This window comes from Pristiophorus japonicus, chromosome 14 (assembly GCF_044704955.1).
Source record: "Pristiophorus japonicus isolate sPriJap1 chromosome 14, sPriJap1.hap1, whole genome shotgun sequence".
NCBI lineage: Eukaryota > Metazoa > Chordata > Chondrichthyes > Pristiophoridae > Pristiophorus > Pristiophorus japonicus.
Window position 1 is genome coordinate 57,708,359 of NC_091990.1, and position 24,856 is coordinate 57,733,214.

The 24,856-nt window shown below is 47.7% G+C and overlaps 1 protein-coding gene across 1 annotated transcript in view; it reads right to left on the minus strand.

Moving 5' to 3' along the window:
* Positions 1–5,332: 5,332 nt before the first annotated feature.
* Positions 5,333–24,856, minus strand: part of LOC139279920 (mitogen-activated protein kinase kinase kinase 5-like) — a 241,117-nt gene continuing 221,593 nt past the window's right edge. The window contains exons 27-29 of the mRNA XM_070899242.1: positions 21,742–21,854; positions 16,535–16,611; positions 5,333–9,500 (exon numbers count right to left, since the gene is read on the minus strand). Coding sequence (XP_070755343.1) covers positions 9,434–9,500; positions 16,535–16,611; positions 21,742–21,854 — 257 coding nt within the window. The 3' untranslated portion in view covers positions 5,333–9,433. The remainder of the gene's footprint in view (positions 9,501–16,534; positions 16,612–21,741; positions 21,855–24,856) is intronic.

The following is a 24,856-nucleotide window of genomic DNA, read 5'->3' on the forward strand; positions in this document are numbered from 1 at the left end:
CTGGCCTCGACAGCGACGCCCACATCTCATGAACGAATTTTAAAACATTACCACTAACCTGAATCCCAGGCAAGTCACACTGTTGCCAAGGCAACAAATCACCAGTTAAACCAAGAATTAAAGGGTGGAACTGGCAAAAACAAGTTGAGAAGCAATCCCACCCTGGATGTAGGAGCTTGTCTGTGCGAGTGACTGAAATCTGCCAGACATCACAAGTCAGGAATTGCTCAGGTGCAACTCATCCCTGTCTCTAATTTCAGTGTGATTGTTCTCACCACATTTCCTAGAACAAGTAAACCTGCATGTACACAACACCTCAGGACATCCCAAAGCACTTCACAGCCAATGAAACACTTTTTGAAGTGTAATATAGGGGAATGCGGCAGCCCAATGTGTGTACAGTAAGGTCCTCCATACAGCAATGAAATAAATGACTAGTTAATCTGTTTTGGGGGGGGGGAAAGAGTTCATTGAGGGATAAATACTCCCGCGCTTTTCTTTTCAGAAAAGGTCTGAATGTTGAAGTGAAGAAAAAGAGTTTTTATTTCACAAAATATTCAATAAAAAGATCAATTTTCCAGCGTCTAATGAAGTTAGGTCACATTGACATGTTTTTTGTAAAAAGGACAGTGCTAGGGATCTTTTATGGTTTAACATCGCATCCAAAAGACGGAAGCTCTGAAGTGTCAGCCTGGGTTATATGTTTATCCTAGAGGGGGGCTCGAACCCATGACCTTATGACTCAGAAATGAGAATGCTGAGGTCAAATTGACACCTGTTTCAAAATAATATTTGCATATGAATCTGCTGTTATTTATAGTACTACTATAAATCATTAATAAGTGTGACGTGTGAGAAGTTTGGGAGTAAGTGTTGAGTCTTTTAAGTGTTTTTTTTTTAATACGTTCTCGCTATCTGGGCATCAATGGCATTTATTACCCACCCTAGCTGGTAATACAACTGAGCAGCTTGCGAGGTTACTCAATGGGCAGTTGTGTCAACTACATTGGTGTGGGACTGGAGTCACATATAGGCCAGCCTGGGTAAGGAAGGCAGGTTTCCTTCCCCAGCGGGCAGCAGTGAACCAGTTGGGTTTTTCCGACAATCCGACAGCTTCATGGTCACTTTTTTTGGCAGCAGCTTTATATTTCCCGATTTTGTTATTTAATCTGAATTCAGATTTTAACTCAAATTGTACTGATTAGTCTCGGTTTCTAGATTCCTAGTCCAGTAACGTGACCACGACACTACTGCACCAACCCGTAATCAGAATTATTTAAGTGTTGTGCACCACACAGTATCGTTACAGACATTAGCAAGCGTCACCTGATTAGAGACTTCCCTCCAGTGACCGACTTCATCAGGCTCCTACACTGTTCTAATGAAGCTCAACGTAAGCTCAAGGAACACCTCATCTTTCGTAGAGGCACTTTTCAGCATCCGCACTCAACATTGAGTTCAACAGTTTCAGACCGTAACCTCTGCCCCCATTTTTGGGGGATGCTAGCTGATAATTCTGATATTCACATTTTCACCTCCTCTAGACTTATCGTTTGTTCCTTTACTTGCCCCATTACCATCTACTTTGCCTCGCACCATCATCCCTTTTGTCATTTAATCACTTCTGCCTTCCACCCTATCAGACCTTGCCTTTTGTTCTTTCCTCCCGTCCCCCCTTTCCCTGCCTCTGCACGCGCTTAAAATCTGGTAAAAATGTTTTTTATTCGTTCACGGGATGCGGGCACCGCTGGCAAGGCCAGCATTTATTGCCCATCCCTAATTGCCCTTGAGAAGGTGGTGGTGAGCCGCCTTCTTGAACCGCTGCAGTCTATGTGGTGAAGGTGCTCCCATAGGGCTCAATTTTCCCCGGTCATTTGCGCCGTTTTTTCTGGCGTATTTATTTTTTTCAAACTTTCCCCCTGCGATCTGCGCCGGCCTAACTGGCTTAGTTACGATTTTTCTCGGCCAGTTTTTTTTTACGTCATAGTTCCCTCATGACTGCGCCGGTTTTTTTCAATTGTTCGCAGTTTAGCCAACATTTTTTTCTCTTAGGTCGGCATTTCTGGCCACTCCCGAAAAACCTTCTGGTCAGTGAAGAAAACTCACAAATCTGCACTGAAAGATGCCATTGTTTTTAAATCGAAGATTTTGGAGGGAGTCAAGAACACTGTCAAAATCAATAATAAAGTTCAACTTTTATTATCTGTCAACGTAGAAGTGTAACTTTGTTGGATTTCGCAAGTTTTCTCATTTTTTTACTCACTCACATGCCACCGGCGAACATCTTAAAGAAGGCCTGGAGGGTTGTAGGTTTGGCCGGCAGAATCGGCCTCACGCCCGGACACAGCGGCTCAGGGTCCAGCTACAAAACAAGCTGTGGTGGGGGGGGGAAGAGAGAGAGCGAGGTGCCAATCGGAAGGCTTGGAGCCCGGGGAGGGGGAGAGGGAGAAATCACAAGACTCAAGGGGGCGGTGGGGTGGGGGGTCGGGGGAGGGTAGACAGGAGACCCTGAAGGCTCAACGACAACTATTCCACATGGACATGTTTACTGTTTGGAGCTGTTCCGTAATGTGTTGTGTTAATGGAACATGGTTCAGTTTTAATGTAAAATATATTTTATTCAAAAGTTTACAATAATTTAACTTTAATAATATTATTCTTGTATCAAACTTTACTTTAAGATCACTCTTTAAGATCACTTAAAAACTTTAAGATCACTTATAAACTTGTAAATTTACATAACTTATCAAAAACTTAATTTGAGAACAGTTACAACAGTAACAACAATAACAACAACAGCAGCAGTAGCACCCATCTCTCATCCCCCTTATTCTAAGACCGCCTGCTGCACTTGGTCTTGGGACTCTCCATTACCCCTGCCGCAGGTGGTGGCGCAGTGTTTCTAGGCTTGGTACCAAGCTTATTCTTTCTAACATCTCGGGTACTGCCCACCACTTGAGGGTGGGGGACATCAGCGTCAGTCGGCAAGTTGGAGGGCCGGGCTTGGGGCTCTTCAGAGGCTGGTGTGGGGATTGGAGTGGGAATGGCAGTTGATTCTGTCAATGGGTACGGGGTCTAGGAGTGTTCCCTTATTACAGCAGCCAATTCCAACATGCCGTCCCTCATGCACCCTAACACTGTCTCAACATCCTGCAACATTCCCTCCCTCATGGTCAGTGACTTGGTTTGCACTACCTCTGACATTCCTTCCCTCATGGCCATTATTCCCTCACTGATGGTCCCGGATATCATTCCCATTTCTCGTGAGATTCTCCCGACAGTCCCGCTACCTCATCACTCACTCCATTGATGGTGTCCAGGAGCGAATGGGTAAGGTCAATGCTCTCTGCACTCAATGACATCATCTGAACCACATCTGTTAGATCCTGCATCTCAGGAGAGCCTGGTCGAGCTCTCCCACTCCTCCTCCCCACGGGTGTGGCTCGTACCCCAACACTGGAACCCGCAGCCTGGGACCATGGGGCCCTGGGTATGCCTCGCTGCACCCCAACACTGGAACCTACAGCCTGGGATGGTGAGGCCTGGGTGTGCCTCACTGCACCACAACACTGGGACCCGCAACCTCAGAAGGTGTGAAAGCATGGAATGTCCCACCAACACTCAAACCACTAGTCATGGAAGGGGCTGTCACCTCCATGAGCGGCACCTCCTCCAAAGTCAGTACAACAGTGGGAGCTCCATCCCCTCCCCCTCACCCCCATGGATGGATTGGAAGATGTTCTCCTCTTCAAGCTCATCCTCATCTGAATCTTCTTCTGCATCGTCAGGGTTGGCCTCAAGTTCTGCAAAATATAACAGAACAGTCAAATGGTTAGGAGCATAGGAGGGGGCAGGGTGGGTGGCATGAGTAGGCTCACACAGCGCAGGCCAGACAGCAGGCTGATTTGAAGGGCCACGATGAATTTGCAGGACTTTTCCTCTCCCTCGAGTGTAGGCCCAGCTTGTGCAGTACTGATTGCTTTTCTCCAGGCAGGACCCATCAAAGCAGCGACCCTCTCTTCCAGGAGTGTCAGTGGGTGCAGATTTGCCGGGCCGCCTCCTGTTCGAGTTCTTTCCCTTTTGTTGTCGGCCACTTTCCTCTGCAAAGATGAAAATGCAACTTTTTAGAAAGGGTGTCTTTCTGCTGGGTGGGACATATACAGCTAGTCACATTTACAATTGCATTGAATAAATGAAAATATTACTTACACTAACTACTTGACCAAGGTCCTGGTCTTTTTACACTGGCCTCCAGATCTCATGGTGTTCACCATTGCGCAGTAATCTTCTGCAACTTGGTTCCAGCATTTCTTCATTTCTTTGGGTGGAACTTTGATGTGACCTCTGCTGCTGTCCAACTCCATTGCACAGTAACTAGTGCCTCCACCACTTCCTGTAAGAAGTTCTTAGTTCTTGCACCCTGTTGCATCTTGTACAGCTGCAGCTGCGATTTTTCTAATGCTCTCACGCAGCACTTGTAACACACACAACTGGCTCTTTAAAAGTGGACGATTGCACTAAGCATGCGCGTCCATTGGAACGACGTCAAAAAACGTAACTTTTTTTCCCGCGCATATGCAGAAGGTGCAGCATAGTTTCTTGGCGCAGACAGCAGGCTCCACCCCCCGAGGCGACTGGACACGCTGCGCGGCACCAAATTCGAATTATACATCGGGGGAACTTTGGCAAAATATTTCTGCCGTATTTCTGGCCTAGAAAAACTTGCGTAACTCTGGCAATACGCCAGAAAATGGGCTTGGGGAAAATTGAGCCCATAGTGCTGTTAGGGAGGGAGTTCCAGGATTTTGACCCAGCGTCGAAGGAACAGCTGATATATTTCTAAGTCAGAATGGTGTGTGACTTGGAGGAGAATGTGGACGTGGTGGTGTTCCCATGCACCTGCTGCCTTTGTCCTTCTAGGTGGTAGAGGTCGTGGGTTTGAGAGCTACTGCCGAAGAAGCCTTGGCGAGTTGCTGCAGTACATCTTGTAGATGGTACACACTGCAGCCACGGTGCGCCGGTGGTGGAGGGAGTGAATGTTTAAGGTGGTGGATGCGGTGCCAATCAAGTGGGCTGCTTTGCCCCAACTTTTCCAGTTTTCTCTAACTTTTCCAGTTCTGACAAAAGGTCATCGACCGGAAACGTTAACTCTTGTTTCCCTTTCCACAGATGCTGCCTGACCCGCTGAGTATTTCCAGCATTTTGTGTTTTTATTTCAGAAAACATTTTGCAGTGTGAGAGCAGACAGGCCCAGCTCACAGCAATGCCTCCATTTGAAATGGTGGCTCGTGTTCTAACACTGGCTAGAAAATAAAAGGCCAGAATGTTGAAGTAAAGAAAAATAGCTTTTATTTAACAAAATATTTAAAAGATAAATTTTATATTTTTACAGCATTTAAAGGAAAAGTTAAGCCACACTAACATTTATTATTTTTGAGAAAAAAAACCTTACATTTACATCCAAGCTTTCATGACCTCAGGATGTCCCACAGCACTTCACAGTCAATGAAGTACTTTTTTGTGAAGTGCTGTCACTAATGTCGTGAAACACGGCAGTCAGTTTGTGCACAGCAAAGTCCCACCAACAGTAACGAGATAAATGACCAATTAAACTGTTTCAGCGATGTTGGCTGAGGAAATAATATTGGCCAGGACACAGGGGGAGGAGCACCCCTGCTCTTCTTCAAAATAGTGCCATGAGATGTCTCATCTGAAAGACGGCACCTCCCACAGTGCAGCACTCTCTCAGCACTGCGCTGGAGTGTCAGCCTGGATTATGTGCTCAGTTGCCTGGAATGGGGCTTGAACCCACAACCTTCTGATTCAGGTTAGAGTGCTATCCACTGAGCTACAGCTGACACTGAAAGTTGAAGTTGAGGGGTGATGCAGTCACTACTTCAACACTTCTCTACAAGGAAGCACTGGGCATTAACTGAACATAAGAGATAGGAGCAGGAGTAGGCCATATGGCCCCTCGAGCCTGCTCCACTATTCTATAAGATCATGGCTGATCTTCTACATCAACTCCACTTTCCCACCCGATTCCCATATCCCTTGATTCCCCTAGAGTCCCAAAATCAATCGATCACAGTCTTGAATATACTCAGTGGCTGAACATCTACAGATCTCTGGGGTAGAGAATTCCAACCCTCTGACTGAAGAAATTTCTCCTCATCTCAGTCCTAAATGGCCATCCCTATCCTGAGACTGTGCCCCCTAGTTCTAGGCTCTCCAGCCAGAGGAAACATCCTCCTAGCAGCTACCCTTTCAAGCCCTCTAAAAGTTTTATACGTTTCATTGAGATCACCTCTCAGCCTGCTAAACGCCAGAGAATGCAAGCCCAATCTACTCAATCTGAAGCCCCATGGCACTATTTTGAAGAAGAGTAGGGGAGCCTTCCTCATGTCCTGGCCAACATTTATCCTTCAACCAACATCACTAAAACAATGTAATTGGTAATTCATCTCATTACTGCTTGTGGGACCTTGCTGTGCATCATTCTAGGCTGATTGTCAGTGGATCGAAAGAAGATTGGTTCGATGCCAGCCATCCATGTAGAGGATGGCAACAGTGGCAGGTCAGTGTTGCTGTATGTCAGCTTTACTGTGCCCAGTCGACTGGGTTGCTCTGATACAAAGAGGGGACAAAGATAATGTTGGCATTCAAACGGAACGGTTTAGAAGAAAACCCGGAGAAAATTAAAATCCTTTACAGAAAGAGTTGTGAAAATGTAGATGGCCGTGTCCTAGAAGGCCATGGATTTAGACCCATTTGAGGAGGCTCGATGGGAAACAGGTATTTATTCGGGAAGTCAAACCACTGAAAGCTGGTGGACGGGTACTGAGTTCAACGAAAAAGATTAATGGAATGTTGGCCTGTATCTCAATGGGGCTGAAATACAAAAGTAAGAAAGTGATGTTTAAGGTGGACAGGTTTGATTCCATCTTGCATACTGCATACAGTTCTGGGCTCGACACATCGGGAAGGATATACCAACCTTGGAAGGGTTGCAGTGCAGATTCACCGGAATGATACCGGGGTTTAAAGGGTTAAATTATGAAGACGGGTTGCATAAACATGGCCTGTATTCTCTTGAGTTTGGAAGACTGAGGACAGATCTGACTGAGGTGCTTAAAATGTTAAAAGGATTCCGTAGGGTGGATAAAGAGAGACTATGTGCTCTGGTGGGGGAATCCAGAACAAGGGGGTAAAACCAATATTTGAGCTGGACCATACGGGGGTGAAAGCAGGAAGCACTTTTTCCACACAAAGGGGAGTGGAAATCTGGAACTCCCTCCCCCAAAGGCTGTGAATTCTGGGGTCAGCTGGGACTTTGAAGTCTGAGATTGAGCGAATTTTGTTAGGTAAGGATATCGAGGGATTGTGGAGCAAAGGCAGGACAATGTTGAGTTGAGGTACAGATCAATCGCCATCGAATAGCATGGTGGAACAGGTTCGAGAGGCTGAATGGCCTACTCCTACTCTTATGTTCATATAAAAGTATTAAAGGGACAGTAATCTAAAAGATAAGGCTAATAACCAGGCGGTAGAGCAGTCTGAATGGGCAGGACAACCTAATTCCAGCTTCCTTTGGAAGATGGATTGACCACCAGCTGAGTGCAGATAACAGCAAGTGGAGCAAAAAGCCTTAAATGTCATCATCATAGGCAGCCCCTCGTTTTGAGGATGACTTGCTTCCACGCTAAAAAGGGATGAGTTCACAGGTATTTCAATAAAGGACCTAATATTCCAGATCCTGAAGGGTGGAAGATGCCTGTGCGTGGATTTTTTTAACGTGTGGTGTTCGTTGCACATCAGCCACCACACGGGCTTGATAGAGCTAGGTCTTGGTCATGTGGCAAGGATTAACCAAGATGACTGGAGACCAGCTCTGCTAATGTTCTAATTGTGCGATGACGCAAGATCATGCCTTCACTTGGTTCAGGACTTGAAATAATCTTGTGCGGGATTCAAATTCCAGCTGTGGGGTGCTACCAGCTCTACAAGCGGTTTAACATTCCAGATGTACTTTATAAAAACCACTGGACGACCCCTCAATACACTACCTTACAGACTCCCAGCAAACAACAGCAGCAGGATTGCTGGGGAAGGCTCCCCCTGGGGGCTCGGTTTGGCAAGTGCGTTTCCCAGTGTGGTTCTGGGTCATGGACACTGGGAAGTGTCAAAGGATGCACTTCTGGTCTGTGTTGGGTTATCCCGAGTTGGGTAAGTTTAAATGAAAGACAATCCATCATCCTAGTTGCAAGTCAAGTGCTTGTCAGGAATCTAGATCAACATCATTAAAGAATGTTATTAATTTATAAAATATTTTAATATACTGTTTTTGTACATATATATTTTTCTAAAATAATAAATGTCACTGCTGTGGACATATCTCCCTCTATTACCCTCCCGGATTGTCCTGCAGCCTCCAGAGATTGAAGATTGATTTCCTGGACACTGCTGTGAGCAGCCCAGGAGAACAATCACAGGGCCATTAAATACAATTGTATTCTTTGCATTTTCTTTGAACACTTTTGTTTATTAGGTTGAAAGGTGTTGGGGATGAGGAAAGAGGCTGTTTGACTGGGAGGGCCAGTTAGAGGTCATGAAAACCTCTAGAAACACATCCAACCAGACTTGGCAAACCTAATCATGACGCAAGGAAATCAGAGAATTCCGATCTTGGAATGTGTTTTAGATTTCCTGGAATGTTTTCCTTTGAAACTGAATGGGAATAAAGTGTCTGTTCACCCTCCCTAATGTGGGACGGCAATAGGGAGAATCCGTCGGGATTTGGGAACAAGTGGAACGTTCCAGCCCAGGTCAGGTCCTGCCTGTGTGTCCAGCCCACTCTGTGGCCCTGTGGCCCGACTGGTTACTTGCTATGTAAACAATCGTACCGTTGTACACACGCGTACCAATTGTGGACATTAAATCAGTCGTGAACATCACAGTGTCAGTCGTGAACATCGAATTGAGTGTCAGTCGTGAACATTAAATCGAGAGTCAATCGTGAACATCGAATCGAGTGTCAGTCGTGAACATCGAATTGAGAGTCAGTCGTGAACATCGAATTGAGAGTCAATCGTGGACATCAAATCAGTCGTGAACATCACAGTGTGTCAGTTGTGAACATCGAATCAATCGTTGTCAGCTGTCTGACTTTGCACAATTGGGTCTGAAGTGGCTGCAGTTCGAAGTGTTAAACCTGCAGCAGTCTTGTCTGCACCATTGCCAGCGATGGGAGGCAGTGTGCAGCCCCTGCCTCGGTCTCTTCACTGCTGTTACCGAGCAGGCCGTGTTCCCATAGTGCAAGCCTCTGCCGGCATCTCTCTCTCAGTTAGGTATTGTGATGTTAAGTCCGACCCTGGTGTTCGACGCCATCTGCCTTTCGAAAACACAGCACGTCGGAGTGGTGGGTGATCTGGGCCTACTGCTCACTCTCCATCTTCCTGTGGGCACTGATCACAGCCCAGAGTCTGCACAACATTCCACCCCTAACACAGAAACAAAGCCTTTTAGTGACTGCCAAGATGGGTCACATTTCACGTAAATGCACAGTGCTGCCTCTCTTACGTGCACACACACATATTTTTATATATAAATACACACACATTGGCCCAGAGCTTGCTGCAGTGGGGCTTCGTTAGTTAGACTTTTTTCTGCACCCTTCAGTTCAAGAAATGTTTTGCTGGAAGTGTGAGCTGATAACGGGGGGCGAATGCAACAGGGAGTGAGGGCGGGGGCCTCTGGGGGGGCAGGGGCAATGGAGGGGCGGGGGGCAACGGTGGGGCAATGGGGGGGCAGGGGCAACGTGGGGGCAATGGGGTGCAACGGGGTGATGGGGGCAATGGGGGCAATGGGGGGCAGGAGGCAATGGGGGCATGGGCAATGGGGGTGGGAGTCACGGGGGGGCGAGGTAACAGCGGATGGGGTTGAGGGTAATGGGGTCGGGGTAACGGGGGTCGGGGTAATGGGGGGCGGGGGTAATGGGGGTCAGTGGTAATAGGGCGGGGGTAATGGCGGGCGGGCGTAACGGCGGGGGTTTGGGGGACAACAAGGGGAGTTGGAGGGGCAACAGGGGGGGGTTGGGGGATAACGAAGCACCTGGGACCTCAGTGAGTGATGGGACCAACAATCCATCTCCTTAACCAATGAGATTTAATGACGGAGACTCCACAGTTTCAGTTGTTCCCATTCTGGGCCGGAGCGGTTCAGTGACATTGTCGGGACATAAATCTCCTCATTGAAAGGGTATTTACTCTGTTATATCCTTATTTTCAAATCCCTCCATGGCCTCGCCCCTCCCTGTTGTTGTTGTTGTTGTTGTTGATTATCAGCCCTAACTTTCTGTGGCGAGTTTAATTTGTTTTAACGCCGCAAATGCAGCAGTTTCTTGGAATTCACGGGGCGTTGAGGATGAGTTCCCGTTGTCACGAGGCTAATGGCGGAGCAGCGTGAATCATCCAGCAACGTGGCGATTATGAAGCTCACAGGGTAGCTCTTGCCTGCCACAAGTTGCTGGGTTATTTACACACTAATAACAGCGGGTGGATTACACTCGCCGGTACTATCGCTGCAAATTCTGGACCGTTACATATTTTATTACAGTTCCCGCGGATCCTGGGCAACCGTCTACATCGGGAAAGTGGCGCTGGCCAATGTTCCCTCTCATTTTTGGGGGGCGCACTGTCCCTTTAAGTGGCTGCGCGGCCCATTCAACTTTCCACGTATGCACGGTTTTGCCCGTTTAAAAGCCGGTGATCGGCCGATGAGGGACCGACAGACCTCTGCGTGGCCGTGCGGGAACATCGCCCCTGACTACTCGCCATCATCACAGGCATCAAGTACAAAGACACTTAAACTGTACTAAGTTGGCCGGCCATTTCGGGCAGTTCAAACAGTTGGTCAACACATAGTTAAGTGCGGTAACCCGTCATTAAGTCCCAACACGCCCCTCCCACCCACGGCCTCTGCAGCTCATGCCACTGCTGGACACTGTTTGAAAATTAACACAACAGTCTGACTACCTCGCAAACTTAGTCAGGATTTTAATCTATTTGTTACTAAATTGAGATATGGTTGACTTATTATCCCATGCACTGTTTCAAACACTGCAATCTCACAATTACTCCTTATACTGCAACCAGGGATTCAGTAAGTCTAGCTTATTCTGGTTCACCCTTGCAATGCGCGCGTCAATCTACAATCTCTGCAGCCGTTTGACTGTCATTAATTCTGAATTTTGTGTTAATTAGTACACGTAACGATGGCTTGATCTAAAATACACACTCAGGAATACCAGTCTTTAGCCACGTGATTCTGCAATGTCTCGTAAAATAAACAAACCAGTAACTCTGAGCCAGCAGTAAATAGACACGAGTCCTAGTTGAGTAACCTGGGCCTCCCCTAGCCATGTTATACTTCACTCCGCGTGTAGCTTTTGCATGAATGCGCCCGCTCTACGCAGTGTGGGGTGTTCTGGGCAAGGCCAACATTTATTGCCCATCCTTGAGAAGGTGCAGGTGGGCCTTCTCCTTGAACTGCTGCCGCCCTTGTGATGTCGGGGCTTCCATGGTGGTGATCAGTTGGGGCTTGCAGGATACTGCCCCAGTGACAATGAAGGAACAGTGATACGTGTCCAAATCACGGTGTGTGACCCATTTCTGTACTTCACCGATGATTGACAGGAGGCTGCGAGGGCAGTAATTGTGCAGGTTAGACTGATCATCCAGTGTTTTGTGGATAGGAGATGCCTGAGCGGTCTTCCACATTGTTGGGCAGATGCCAGTTTCGTAGCTTGTCTAAGGGAGCAGATTTCTCTAGCGCACAGGTCTTCAGTACCACAGCTGGGAGGCTGTGAAGGCCCACTATCCTTGAGGTATTGTGTATTTATACATATCAACACATATGGTGTCAGCCTCAGTGGGTCGCACGCCCGCCTTGGAGTCAGATGGTTGTTTGTTCAAGTTCCACTCCAGAAACTTGAGCACAAAATGCCAACAGTGCTGTTCTGATGGAGCGCTGCACTGTCGGAGGAGCCGTCTTTCAGGCGAGCCATTAAACCGAGGCCCTGTTTGCCTTCTCAGGTGGACATATTCTAAGAAGAGCAGAGGACTTCTACTGGTGCCCTGGCCAATAGTTATCCTTCAACTAACACTGAAAAAAACCCAGTCATTATCACACTGCTGGTTGTGAGAGCTTGCTGTGAGCATATTGGCTGCTGCATTTCCTACATTACAACCATCACTACACTTCAAAAGTATTTCATTGATTGTAAAACACTTTGAGACATCCTGAGATCATGAAAGGCACAAAATGAATACAAGCCTTTCTTTCTTTTACACTCATATATGCACCGATTAAGCAATTTAAATAAAACAGCACAGGAGGGGCTTTATTGCAGAATTTCAATTTGAATTAACAGATAATCTGATTCTGGCAACTTTGAATGAAGAGTAGATACACACGCACACACCCACAAACATGTATTATCAAACATACATTGTTAAACGCACACACACACAGCTCTTTAGCATTTAATATCCCAAACATTCTGTAAATTTGCTGACCCAGTAATATAAGACTTGCCCAGCAATCTTCTCAGCATGCAGACCTGCTAATCTGAGACAACAAAGGCCAAAGAATTACCACATCACTTAACACAGCACGGCGTTTAATAACAACCCACGCACGCTGTTTGGGGAACAGCCAGTCATGTCATTACACTACCTCTGTGAAATCCTCAGCTTCTGGGCTGCTTCGTAATCAAAGGGAACCAAAGTGAAATTCACAGAGAAACAAGGGCAATCAGTATCAGCGGGAGCAAAGTGCCCCGTGGCTCAAGAAACAGTCCAAACATATTAACAATGTCCGTGAACTCACATTTCACCTCCTTTCATAATGGTTTTGAGCATGGGCGCACCCACTTGGGGTTGAGGGTTCGGGTTAGGGATAGGACCAGTGTGTGTCATAGATTGTGGGGCCTCGACCCGGCTTTGAATCCCAGGAATGTCTCTCATGTCTCCCCTCCCCCCACTATGTGTTTGTGTCTCTTGCTCTGAGTATACTTCTTCTTAGGGTGTCCCTCGGAGTCGAGGATGACTTGCTTCCACACTAAAAATGAGTTCTCAGGTGACTGATGAGTTCTATGCAGGGCCTACGGTCTCTGCCACAGGTGGGGCAGACGGTGGTTGGCGGAACGGGTGGGTGGGGAGCCTGGGTTGCCGCAAGCTCCTTCTGCTGTTTGCGCTTGGCTTCAGCTTGCTCTCAGCGAAGAGACTAGAAGTGCTCGAGGCCTTCCCAGATGCTTTTCCTCCACTTTGAGCGGTCTTGGGCCAGGGATTCCCAGGTGTCGATGGGGATGCTGCACTTTTTCAGGAAGGCTTTGAGGGTGTCCTTGAAGCATTTCCTCTGCCCAACTTGGGCTCGCTTGCCGTGTTGGAGCTCTGAGTAGAGCGCTTGTTTTGGGAGTATCGTGTCAGGCATGCGGACGACATGCAGGGAAATTCCTCTGTCGTTACCGCAATTGAACTTGTCGCCTTTCTTGGAGATGTCACGATTACTGCGTCTCTGAGGTCCCCTGGCTTGCTCTCCTCCTTCCAGATGAGAGAAATGAGATTGTGTATTCGCGCCAAAAGTGCTTCTCCGCCATGTTTTAGTGCTTCGGCGGGGATTCCATCTGCTCTTGAGGCCTCGTTGTTTTTCAGTTGTCGGATGGCCTTTTCTTTCTTGTGCCAGGCTGGGGTTGTGCTGAGATGGTGGCGGGTAGCATGCCGCGGGATGGAGTCCAGGACACTCGCGTCGAATGCAGAGTCTCGGTTGAGGAGATACAATGGGATGTTGTAACTCATGAAATGAAGGGCTAACTATTGACGGAGTAGCCACCTATGTCTTGGATTACACGTGAGGGTCGGGGACAGGTGACCTTCCTAAGGTGCCACTGCGTGGTTTCACCAAGGCCTCAGTTGACAGGTGTACCATGTGGTACAGTATTGAGCCATGCAGATCAGAAAGCTTCCAGGTCTGATGTCCCTGGTCGGTGCCCATTTAGCTGACCTCAGGAAGGTGAGCTGTGTGTAATTGGCATCCCTGGGCTAGGGAGGGGAACATTCCTGATGGACGCATGTGTGTGAACGCTGGCTAAGGAATTGGCTACATGCTCTCCTCCCCATGGTCAAATAATTCATCGACTGTCAACATTTACACATGTATGAAGGGCGAGGTACCGGACACGGAGTCCACAGCTTCAGGAACAGAGGGAGTGAGAAAAACTGGGCCGGAAAAGGAACACAAGTTGGTACAAAGGTTCAATGAGGGCACTGTGGGTAACTACAGTGCATGGTATACAAGTGCTTTACAAGTAGCGTGCAGGCAGTTCGTGATGTACAAGTGGTGTACACGTGGTGTACAAGTGGTGTGTGTGACGTTGGTGGTGTACAAATGGTGTGTGTGCTGTTGTTGGTGTACGTGCAGTGGGCAGAGTACACGGGGTGGGCAGAGCACAGGGGGTGGGCAGAGCACACGGGATGGGCAGAGCACACAAGGGGGGCAGAGCACACAAGGGGGGCAGAGCGGCATTGAACCAGCCCCTGGCTCCAATACTGACTGTGCCGAGCTAACTGATCTCAGGTGTTGGCAGGATCAGGCTTGGCTCACTCAGGAAGGATACCAATTTGGGTGAGATGGCAGAGGGCGATCGGTGCCAACTGAACCTCAGTGGCAGTCTGCTCCTTCGGGAAAAAAATTGGAGAAAAGAATTGGGGCAAATTCAAAGAGAATCGTCTTGAAATCTTGGAAAGGACAATTACAGGTTCTCAAGGCTGAAGAAGGTAACTGGTGAGCTTTCAACCACGAGGCAAAGGAGACTCCATTCAGTAAGATCTGCACCCAGGTTGAAGCCTGCCTGAAGGGGTCCCAAGGCACCTGGTCAGGTGCTCACCTTCCAGGCCTCGCTACTGCCTGCACTTCTGAGACCCAGGGCTGATTTTATGAGTTTGATTTCCTGACGGAAACAATGACCCCGCTAGCAAGGCCCACCTCTCTATCCAGTAATGCACCAGGAACAAAAGTTGAGAATAAATCCCCTCTTAGGTCCAAGCTATACCTTCTGTGTGTTAAACCTTCAGGTTCTGGGGGAATAATGTCAAACTGCTTCAGGTCGCTTAGTATTTGGGACACATTCAGAGCAAGCAGTGGATTGAGCCTGAGAATTTGGTATGTGGGTCAGTGTAAAACTATACCAGTGCCCAAGGAGAGACCATCCAGCTGCTACAGCTAACACTGAGGTACGGAGGGCAAAATTGGTTTCCCACGTTAGCGCAAACTGGGCAACAGCGAATCAGTTGCCCGATTTCCATTACGCCCGATTTCCCTTTCCATCTAAGTCAATGGGTGCGGTGTGACACGGGCTGCTGGTCACTAGTGCCCGTTTTACGCCAACACAGAAGACCGATTTCACCCTCAGCACTTCCTGTGAGTTCACAATGTTGAGGGAATGGTTTGTGACACACAATGAAAAAAAAGAACTGCATTTATATAGCACCTCAGGATGCCGCAAATCGCTTTACAATCAATTAATTACTTTTGGCAATGTTGTCATGTAGGAAGCATGGCAGCCAATTTGCACACAGCAAGATTCCACAAACAGCAATGAGATAAATGAGCCACACCTGGAATACTGCGCGCAGTTTTGGTTTCCATATTTATGAAAGGATATACTTGCTTTGGAGACAATTCAGAGAAGGTTCACTCGGTTGATTCCGGAGATGAGGGGGTTGACTTACGAGGAAAGGCTGAGGAGGTTGGGCATCTACTCATTGGAATTCAGAAGAATGAGAGGTGATCTTATCGAAACGTATAAGATTATGAGGGGGCTTAACAAGGTGGATGCAGAGAGGATGTTTGGACTGATAGGGGAGACTAGAACTAGAGGGCATGATCTTAGAATAAGGGGCCACTCTTTTAAAACAGAGATGAGGAGGAATTTCTTCTCTCAGAGGGTGGTAAATCTGTGGAATTCGCTGCCTCAGAGAGCTGTGGAAGCTGTGACATTGAATAAATTTAAGACAGAAATAGACAGTTTCTTAACTGATAAGGGGTTATGGGGAGCGGACCTGAGTCCATGATCAGATCAGCCATGATCGTATTAAATGGTGGAGCAGGCTCGAGGGGCCATATGGCCTACTTCTGCTCCTATTTCTTATGCTCTTATAATCTGTTTTTGGTGGTGTTGGTTGAGGGATAAATATTGGTGCTCTTCTTCCAACAGTGCCATGGAGTCTTTTATATAAACATGAACAGACAGACGCAGCCTCGGTTTAACGCCTCGTCTGAAAGATGGCACCTCAGACAACGCAACACTCAGTTCTGCACTGGAGTGCCAGCCTGGATTTTGTGCTCAAGTCTCTGGAGTGGGACTTGAATCCACGACCTCTGGACTCCAAGGCGAGGGTGCTACCCACTGAGCCACGGCTGACCTGAAATGAAACTGCAATTCAGGATAAACAACTGAAGGCAGAATCCCAGTTACCTTATTTGGGCGTATTTCAAATCATCCCTTGTTGCGTCAGTCAGAAGATTCTGCAGTGTGTAACCGTTGGCGACAATCTGTAACATTAACACAGCAGACATCATGAGAGCTAACATTATGTTGGTGTCATGTAACCTCACAGCTTATTCTGAGCCCATGTACTTCCCCCCCGCCGCCTCCCCCCCTCCGCCCTCCTCCTGCTTCCTCTTCGCTCCCAAGGGTGTTGAGTCTTGGCTTGGCTGCGGTTTCCTGAGCACCAGTGTCCACTGGTTAAACCACCCCCACACATCACCATTCTCCATGTATTGACCCAAGCAGGCAGCGTCAATGGATATTCATTCTTAGGGCCATCACAGTTGTATTAGTATTAGGCAGACCCTCGTATCAAGGATGACCCGCTTCCACACCAAAAAGGGATGAGTTCACAGGTGTTTCAATGAGGGACCTGACATTCTAGGTCCCGAACTACATACTGAAGGGTGGAAGATGCCTGTACGTGGATTATTTTAAGGTGGGGTGGCCATTGCACATCAGCCACCACACGGGCTTGACAGAGCTAGATCTTGATCCAGTGGCAAGGGGCAGTTGAACCCGACCACGTCCTCACGTGACACCTCACTGGTCAGCAATCAGCAGTGAGACTTCTGGCTGATCTTTCAAATCAGTAACTAAATGTAGGAGCTCAACAGTGACCCTACCTGAGATCGGGTAAGTTAGATCAAGAATTGAGCCTGGGGGAACTTCGGGTCTATGTTGTGCAGTAACTCACTACCGTGGACAACCTTGCCACTAGAAGAGGAAATCATAGCCCAACCAGAGCTATCACCAACCAACGACAAAATGCACAGAGCCATTGCCTCCATGGAACTGGGTAAATAGGACCTTCTTCAAATGACTTCCCCACCTGAGACACACCTTGCTCATCAGTCCCAGCGTTTACATCCAGGAAACCCATTTCCTCCAATTAGACGCGCTGGGGATTTTCCATAGGGTAAGTTGCAGTAACTGCTGCCCCAGCTCAGATCAGCACCGACCGGACATCAAACCTGGCATATTCCAGGTCTGTATTCTTACCTAACTAATCGTAGCCAGAAAATCACCTGCAATGGCTTCTCTTCCCACTCTCGCATCATTACCTCTGGTGTCCCCCAAGGATCTAACCCTGGCCCCCTCCTATTTCTCACCTTTATGTTGCCCCTTGGCGACATCATCCGAAAACATGGCATCAGTTTCCACATATATGCTGACAACACCCATCTCTACCACACTAGCACTTCTCTCGACCCCGCCACGGTGTCTAAATTGTCAGACTGCTTGTCCGACATTCAGTACTGGAGGAGCAGAAATTTTCTCCAATTAAATATTGGGAAGACCGAAACCATTGGGCTCAATTTTCCTCAGTGATTTGTGCCGTTTTTTTGGCACAGGCCACTTTTTTAGGCTAAGTTAAAACAAACACGTTTTCCCAATCGATTTGCACCAGCGTAACTCAGTTAGTGCTGATTCGGGTAGAGTTAGGTGCAGGGTCTGGGAGGGAGGAGGCCAGGGATAGGTGGGGGGAGCGGACCGGAAGGCCACTTGGCCAGGGCTAGGTGCGGGACCGGGAGGGAGGATACCACTCGGCCAGGGCTGGGTGTTGGGAAGCGGTCCGGGAGTCCCTTCAGCCTGGGATAAGAACAGGATGGGCACTGGCATTGGGATGGGGACTTTAATAATTTAATGGAGGTAAGTTGCTGCAATATTTAATGTGCTTGTGCAGGTTGCGAGCTGGCTGTATGTTTCACTTTCCAGCCTCAGCCCATATTGTGTCCCTGGATACCGTGGCAATCTGATCTTTTTGGCGCAGATCAAGGCTCCACCCCCGAAACTAAAGGACAGGCTAGGCTGCGCCAAAATGAAATCAAACAGGGAAACTTGGAACATTTTTTTTTGTCATACTTGGGTCCCAAAAAAACGGGTGTAACTCTTCAAGTATGCCAAAAAAAAGCTTTGGGGAAAATTGAGCCCATTGTCTTTGGTTCCCACCATCATCTGCGCCACAAACTCCGTTCCCTAGCCACCGACTCCATCCCTCTCTCTAGCATCTGTCTGAGGCTGAACCAGACTGTTCGCAACCTAGGTGTCATATTTGACCCTGAAATGAGCTGCCGGCCATATATCCGCAGCATAACTAAAACCGCCTATTTCCACCTTCGTAACATTGCCCATCTCTGCCCTTGCCTCAGCTCATCCGCTGCTGAAACCCTCATCCATGCCTTTGTTACTTCTAGACTTGACTACACCAACACACTCCTGGCTGGCCTCACACATTCTACTTGTAAACTTAAGGTCATCCAAAACTCAACAGCTCGTGTCCTAACTCGCACCAAGTCCCGCTCACCCACCACCCCTGTGCTCGCTGACCTACATTGGCTCCCGGTTAAGCAAAGCCTCGATTTCAAAATTCTCATCCTTATTTACAATTCCCTCTATAGCCTCACCCCTCCCTATCTCTGTAATCTCCTTCAACCCCACAAACCCCCGAGATGTCTGCGCTCCTCTAATTCTGCCCTCTTGAGTATCCCTGATTATAATCACTCAACCGTTGGTGGTCGTGCCTTCAGATGCCTGGGCCCCAAGCTCTGGAACTCCCTCCCTAAACCTCCCCGCCTCTCTTTCTTCCTTTAAGACGTTCCTTAAAACCTACCTCTGACTAAGCTTTTGGTCATCTGCCGTAATTTCTCCTTATGTGGCTGTGTCAAATTTATTTGTTTTTTGTTATAACACTTCTGTGAAGCGCCTTGGGATGTTTTATTACATTAAAGGCGCTATGTAAATACTTGTTGTTGTTGTATGGCCATTGAGCACAGCTGGGCATCAGGAGACCCCTATCAGTGAGAACAAACCTCCTCCTTTAGGTGGAATGATGTGCATTTAAATTAAACTGAAAACCCCTTTGGAACTACAGGGGCAATATTTAAATTTGTGTAGAAACATCTTTGATGCAAACATTGCTGATCCTTTGCAATGCGTAAATAAAACTGCAGACATCTGGAGTGTTAGCCCAGATCTTGTGCTCGGAATATATTCTCCATGCCCATGAGGGTTTTTTTTCCAATTTCTAACCTTGCTGAATATTTATCATGTGCTTCGTTAATTTTTTTCCCCTTGCTGCCTGTATCCTAACACACATAAAGTCCTTGCGCTTGCTGACCTACATTGGCTCCCGGTCCCGCAATGCTTTCAATTTAAAAAATTGTCATCCTTGTGTTTAAACCCCTCCATGGCCTTGCCCCTCCCTATCTCTGTAACCTCCTCCAGCTCTACAATTCTCCGAGAACACTATGCTCCCCCAATTCTGGCCTGTTGAGCATCTCCGATTTTAATCGCTCCATCATCGGAGGCCACGTCTTCAGCTGCCTAGGCCCCAAGCTCTGGGATTCGCTCCTTAAATATTTAATCTCTCTACCTCTCTCTCATCCTTTAAGACGCTCCTTAAAACCTACCACTTTGACCAGGCTTTTGGTCACCTGTCCTAATGTCTCCTTTGGCTCGGTGTCAATTTTTGCCTGATTAGGCTCCTGTGAATCATAGAATGGTGACAGCACAGAAATAGACCATTCAGCCTGTCGAGCCCATGCCAGCTCTTTGCAAGAGCACTTCAGCTAGTCCCACTCCACCGCCCTATCCCCACAGCCCCTGCACACTGTTTTCTTCCAGGTATTTATCCAACTCCCTCTCGAAAGCAGAGATTGAGTCTGCCTCCACCACCCTTTCAGGCCGTGCATTACAGATCCTGACCACTCGCTGCGTGAAAAAGTTTTCTCTTATGTCGCCTTTGGGTATTTTGCCAATCACCTTAAATCTGTGACCTCTGGTTCTTGACGCTTCTGCCAATGGAAACAGTTTCTCTCTATCTACTCTGCCTAGACCCCTCATGATTTTGAACACCTCAATCACCTGGGATGTTTTATTATGTTAAAAGCGCTATATAAATGTAAGATGTTTTTGTTATCTCCCCTTCTTGCCTAATGCCGTTGATTCTGTTAGGATACAGTTTGACAGATAAGCCCAGTGCTCCCGTACATCATGCGAGTGGCCATTCATTATGTATGTGCACAACACACACTGCGATATGTGCGAGCACTAGGTCCGTGCAGCAGAGCTGGTCTCCAGTCGTCTTAGTTAATCCTTGCCACAGGACCAAGACCTCGCTCTGTGCAATGGCCACCACAAATTTAAAAAAAGGCATCTTCCACCCGTCAGGATATAGTTCGGGATCCGGAATATTAGGTCCTTCATTGAAACACCTGTGAACTTATCCCTTTTTGGCGAGGAAGCAAGTCATCCTCGATACAAGGGACTGCCTATGATGATGATAATATGCTCAGGTACCGCCAGATGCCCCATAGTAAGGGTAGAGCCAGCAAGGCCTCACCCAGCAATCAAACCTCAACACCTACACATGCTGGATAGCGATGCGAGGCGGAACTTGGTCTCATTGTTCACTTCCCTCGATCGAGGCTCAACGAACCAGCTCCGGCAGTAATCTGTTATCTCTTCCTGCCCTCTGTATAATACCCTCTTGACACACTTGCTCGGTAACTCACTAAAAGTGTCAGCCCTGGTTCAGTGGAAAGTACTCTCGCCTCTGAGTCAGAAGGTTGTGGGTTCAAGTCCCATTCCAGGGACTTGCACAAAAAAATCTAAGTTGACTCTCCAGTGCAGTGCTGAGGCAGTGCTGCACTGTCGAAGGTGCTGTCTTTCGGATGAGACGTGAAACCCAGGTCCCGTCTGCCCTCTCAGGTGGACGTAAAAGATCCCACAGCACTATTTCGAAGTTGAGCAGGGGAGTTATAGTTATCCCCGGTGCCCTGGCCAATATTTATCCCTCAATCAACATAACAATTAAACAGATTATCTGATCATTATCACATCGATGTTTGTGGGAGCTTGCTGTGCTCAAATTGGCTGCTGCGTTTCCCACATTACAGCAGTGATTACACTCCAAAAGTACTTAATTGGCTGTAAAGCACTTTGAAATATCCGGTGGGCGTGAAAGGCGCTATATAAATCCAAGTCTTTTTCTCTCTGTAAAAAACATCTCGACTCCTACCCCCTCCCACCCGCCCTTCAGGCCCTATTTGTAACATCTGTAAACATTTCTTCAGCTAATTGCCTCCCACTATAAGCCCATAACACTCTATACAAACCTCAATACTTCTTACCTTGTCAATTGTCCCTTGATTGACGTGTTTTGTTGACAGCCACTGTGTGAGTTCCTCGGTTTCAGAATCCACAGGAGCCGACTGGAAGTTGCACAGAGCAACTGAAAGGACATCTGGCCAAGAACATTGAGGAGAACTTTAACAAGCTATTCTTACCGGGATTCCATTTTCTCATTTGAGAGACAGAGATCTGAATGAGAACAGGAAGAGTCACCAGGCCCAGCCTTTGCTGCTTGATGGCAAAACAGCCTCTCTCTCACTCCAGAAGCACATCTAAAGTCACTTGAACCCATTTATCCATTCATTTCAAAGGTTGCTTCTAATCTACTATCCTTCAAAAAAAAGGGTCTAAAGATTTCCTTTTTTAACTCCTCAGCTTGAGTCACCCGGATTTTGGACTCTTTGCCATAAGTGGAACACTGGATCAATTATTCGCCCATAAATCTTAAAACACTTCCATTATGTCAACTCAAAGTCTCCTCTTTTCCAAAGAGAATAAGTCCAACTTCCTTAACTCTGCCTTATAGCTTAGACTCCCGACACCTGTAATCCTGTCTGTTGTCCCCTTCCCCATCCCCCCCAAATCATCTCATGGCTAAAATATACTTCCCATGATCCCATGATGAATCTATACACAGTATTCTAGATGGGATAAGTCATTAAACCAGGGTATTTAAGGCAGACAAGATATCTATACATTGTTTCTCAGACCCAGTCAATCCAAATTTACTCCATATCATTGACTGGATGGTCACCGCATTACAGAAAGGACGTGATTGCACTGGAGAGGGTACAGAGGATGTTGCCGGGAGTGGAGAATCTTAGCTATGAGGACAGATTAGATAGGCTGCATTTGTTTGGAACAGAGGAGTCTGAGGGGTGACCTTATTGAGGTGAATAAAATTATGAGGGAACCTAGATATAGTGGCTAGAAAGGGCCTATTTCCTTAGCAGAAGGGTCAACAACCAGTGGGCATAAATTTAAAGTAATTAGTAGAAGGTTTAGAGGGGATTTGAGGGAAAATTTCTTCACGCAGATGGTGATGGGTGTCTGGAACTCACTGCCTGAAAGGGTGGCAGAGGCAGAAACCCTCATCACATTTAAAAAGTACCTGGATGTGCACTTGAAGTGCCGTAACCTGCAGCGTTACAGACCTAGAGCTGGAAAGTGGGATTAGGCTGGATAGCCTCTTGTTGGCCCGCACAGACACGATGGGCCGAAATGGCCTCCTTCTGTGCTGTAAACTTCTATGATTCTATGAAATGCTTCTATTGCCCACCTTTTCTCTCCTTACAGCTCGCACTATACCTGCACTTCCTATGGTTAAGACCAAGCCCAGGTCTCCCAATTCTACTCTTGTCACTAGGGGCTGAGTGACAGCGGCAACGTTGACCCTGCCCTTTACCATCTCTCGCTGCTATGCAGTGAGGCTGAGCAGAGACCAAGTCATGGGCCCAGTGTAGTACCTGCCGTAACCTGCAGGGGCATCGAACCCCTGCCCTTTCACTCAGTGACCTGGCCCTATGGGCCACTTGGGAATGTTTATAACTCAGTGTATTTCACCAAAATAGATTAACGCGGTCCCACATCCTTATTTTCTGGGGTGAAACAACATTTCTGTGGCACTAGCAACTTGTGTGCAGCCCCCGATGATGCCCTAAAGCCGACAATACAAGATAGACAGGAATGAACTGCAGACTGCCTCAATGTAGATGTTGCAAGACCAAAACAGAACGAGAAAGAGAGAAATAGAGAACCAGTCAATCTATGTTTGGTGATGTTGATTGAGGGAGGAATGTTGGCCAGGGCACGTGGAGATTTTGCCTGCTTCTCTTCAAATAGTGCCATGGGGTTTTCAATTTCTACCTGAACATATCATCTGACAGACACACCTCGGACTCCTCAGTACTGCACTGAAGCACCTGCTCCTTAAGGCCCTTCCTGAAACCCGTCTCTTTGGTTCGGCATCCATTTCCCTCACATTTCTGTGAAGCACCTTGGGATGCTGCTCTCTGTGAAAGGTGCTCTATAGATGCAAGTTGCTGATAATGTACTTAAGACCCGGGGTGGGACTTGAACCCACAACCATCTGTCTGAGACAAAGGTGCTCCCAACTGACACTGACCGTGTTAGTTGCCTTCCTTCTGGTGCGGGAGCGGTGGGCTGGGTGGGAAGGGGCAGTTGTGGGAGGAGAGCAACTGTAACTTGACCAGATTGGACAAGTTGGGTTCAATCGCTAAACCCTGATGAGCATCCTCATTGAAATCTGAAAACAAAAGGCTCTGGAAGAAACAAATGCGAGCTCTCGGCATCTTTGAAGTGACAAATGTGAGGGACACAGTTGTCCCTGCTTGCCTGGTGCAGCTGCCACAGTTGTTTAAATCTAGACCACGGTGCCACACTGGGTGGCGACGCGGCCAAACCACAACTATCCACTGAAAGTTGTCTGACAGAAAATCTCAGCTGCCTCGACACTTTTCCAAGTGGCTCATTTGGGGACGGTTTAAATGCACAAGTCTTTCATCGCCTTGAAGCGCAAATGTGTCTTTAAACGGAACGCGATGGAATGAAATGCATAAACCGACATTGTATAAAATGTAGTTTTACACGTTACTGAACTGAAAGATAAGCTCAGCGATCCCGGGCTGTCGGCGGGGGGGCTGCGCTCCAAGTGAGTGCCGATCAGAGACTTGTGCTATAGCAGTTAGAAGATTGAGAAGAGGGTTGGGGCGATGACGCAGCCCTGTTTGACCCCGGTCCGGACGTGGATTGGGTCTGTAGTGGATCCATTGGTAAGGATCACGGCCTGCATGTTGTCGTGGAGCAGGCGGAGGATGGTGATGAACTGACTGACACCTGGCCGCCCTAAGTGGAGGAAGTGCATCCGGGAGGGCGCTGAGTACCTCGAGTCTCGTCGCCGAGAGCATGCAGAAATCAAGCGCAGGCAGCGGAAGGAGCGTGCGGCAAACCAGTCCCACCCACCCCTTCCCTCAACGACTATCTGTCCCACCTGTGACAGGGACTGTGGTTCTCGTATTGGACTATTCAGTTACCTAAGGACTCATTTTAAGAGTGGAAGCAAGTCTTCCTCGATTCCGAGGGACTGCCTATGAT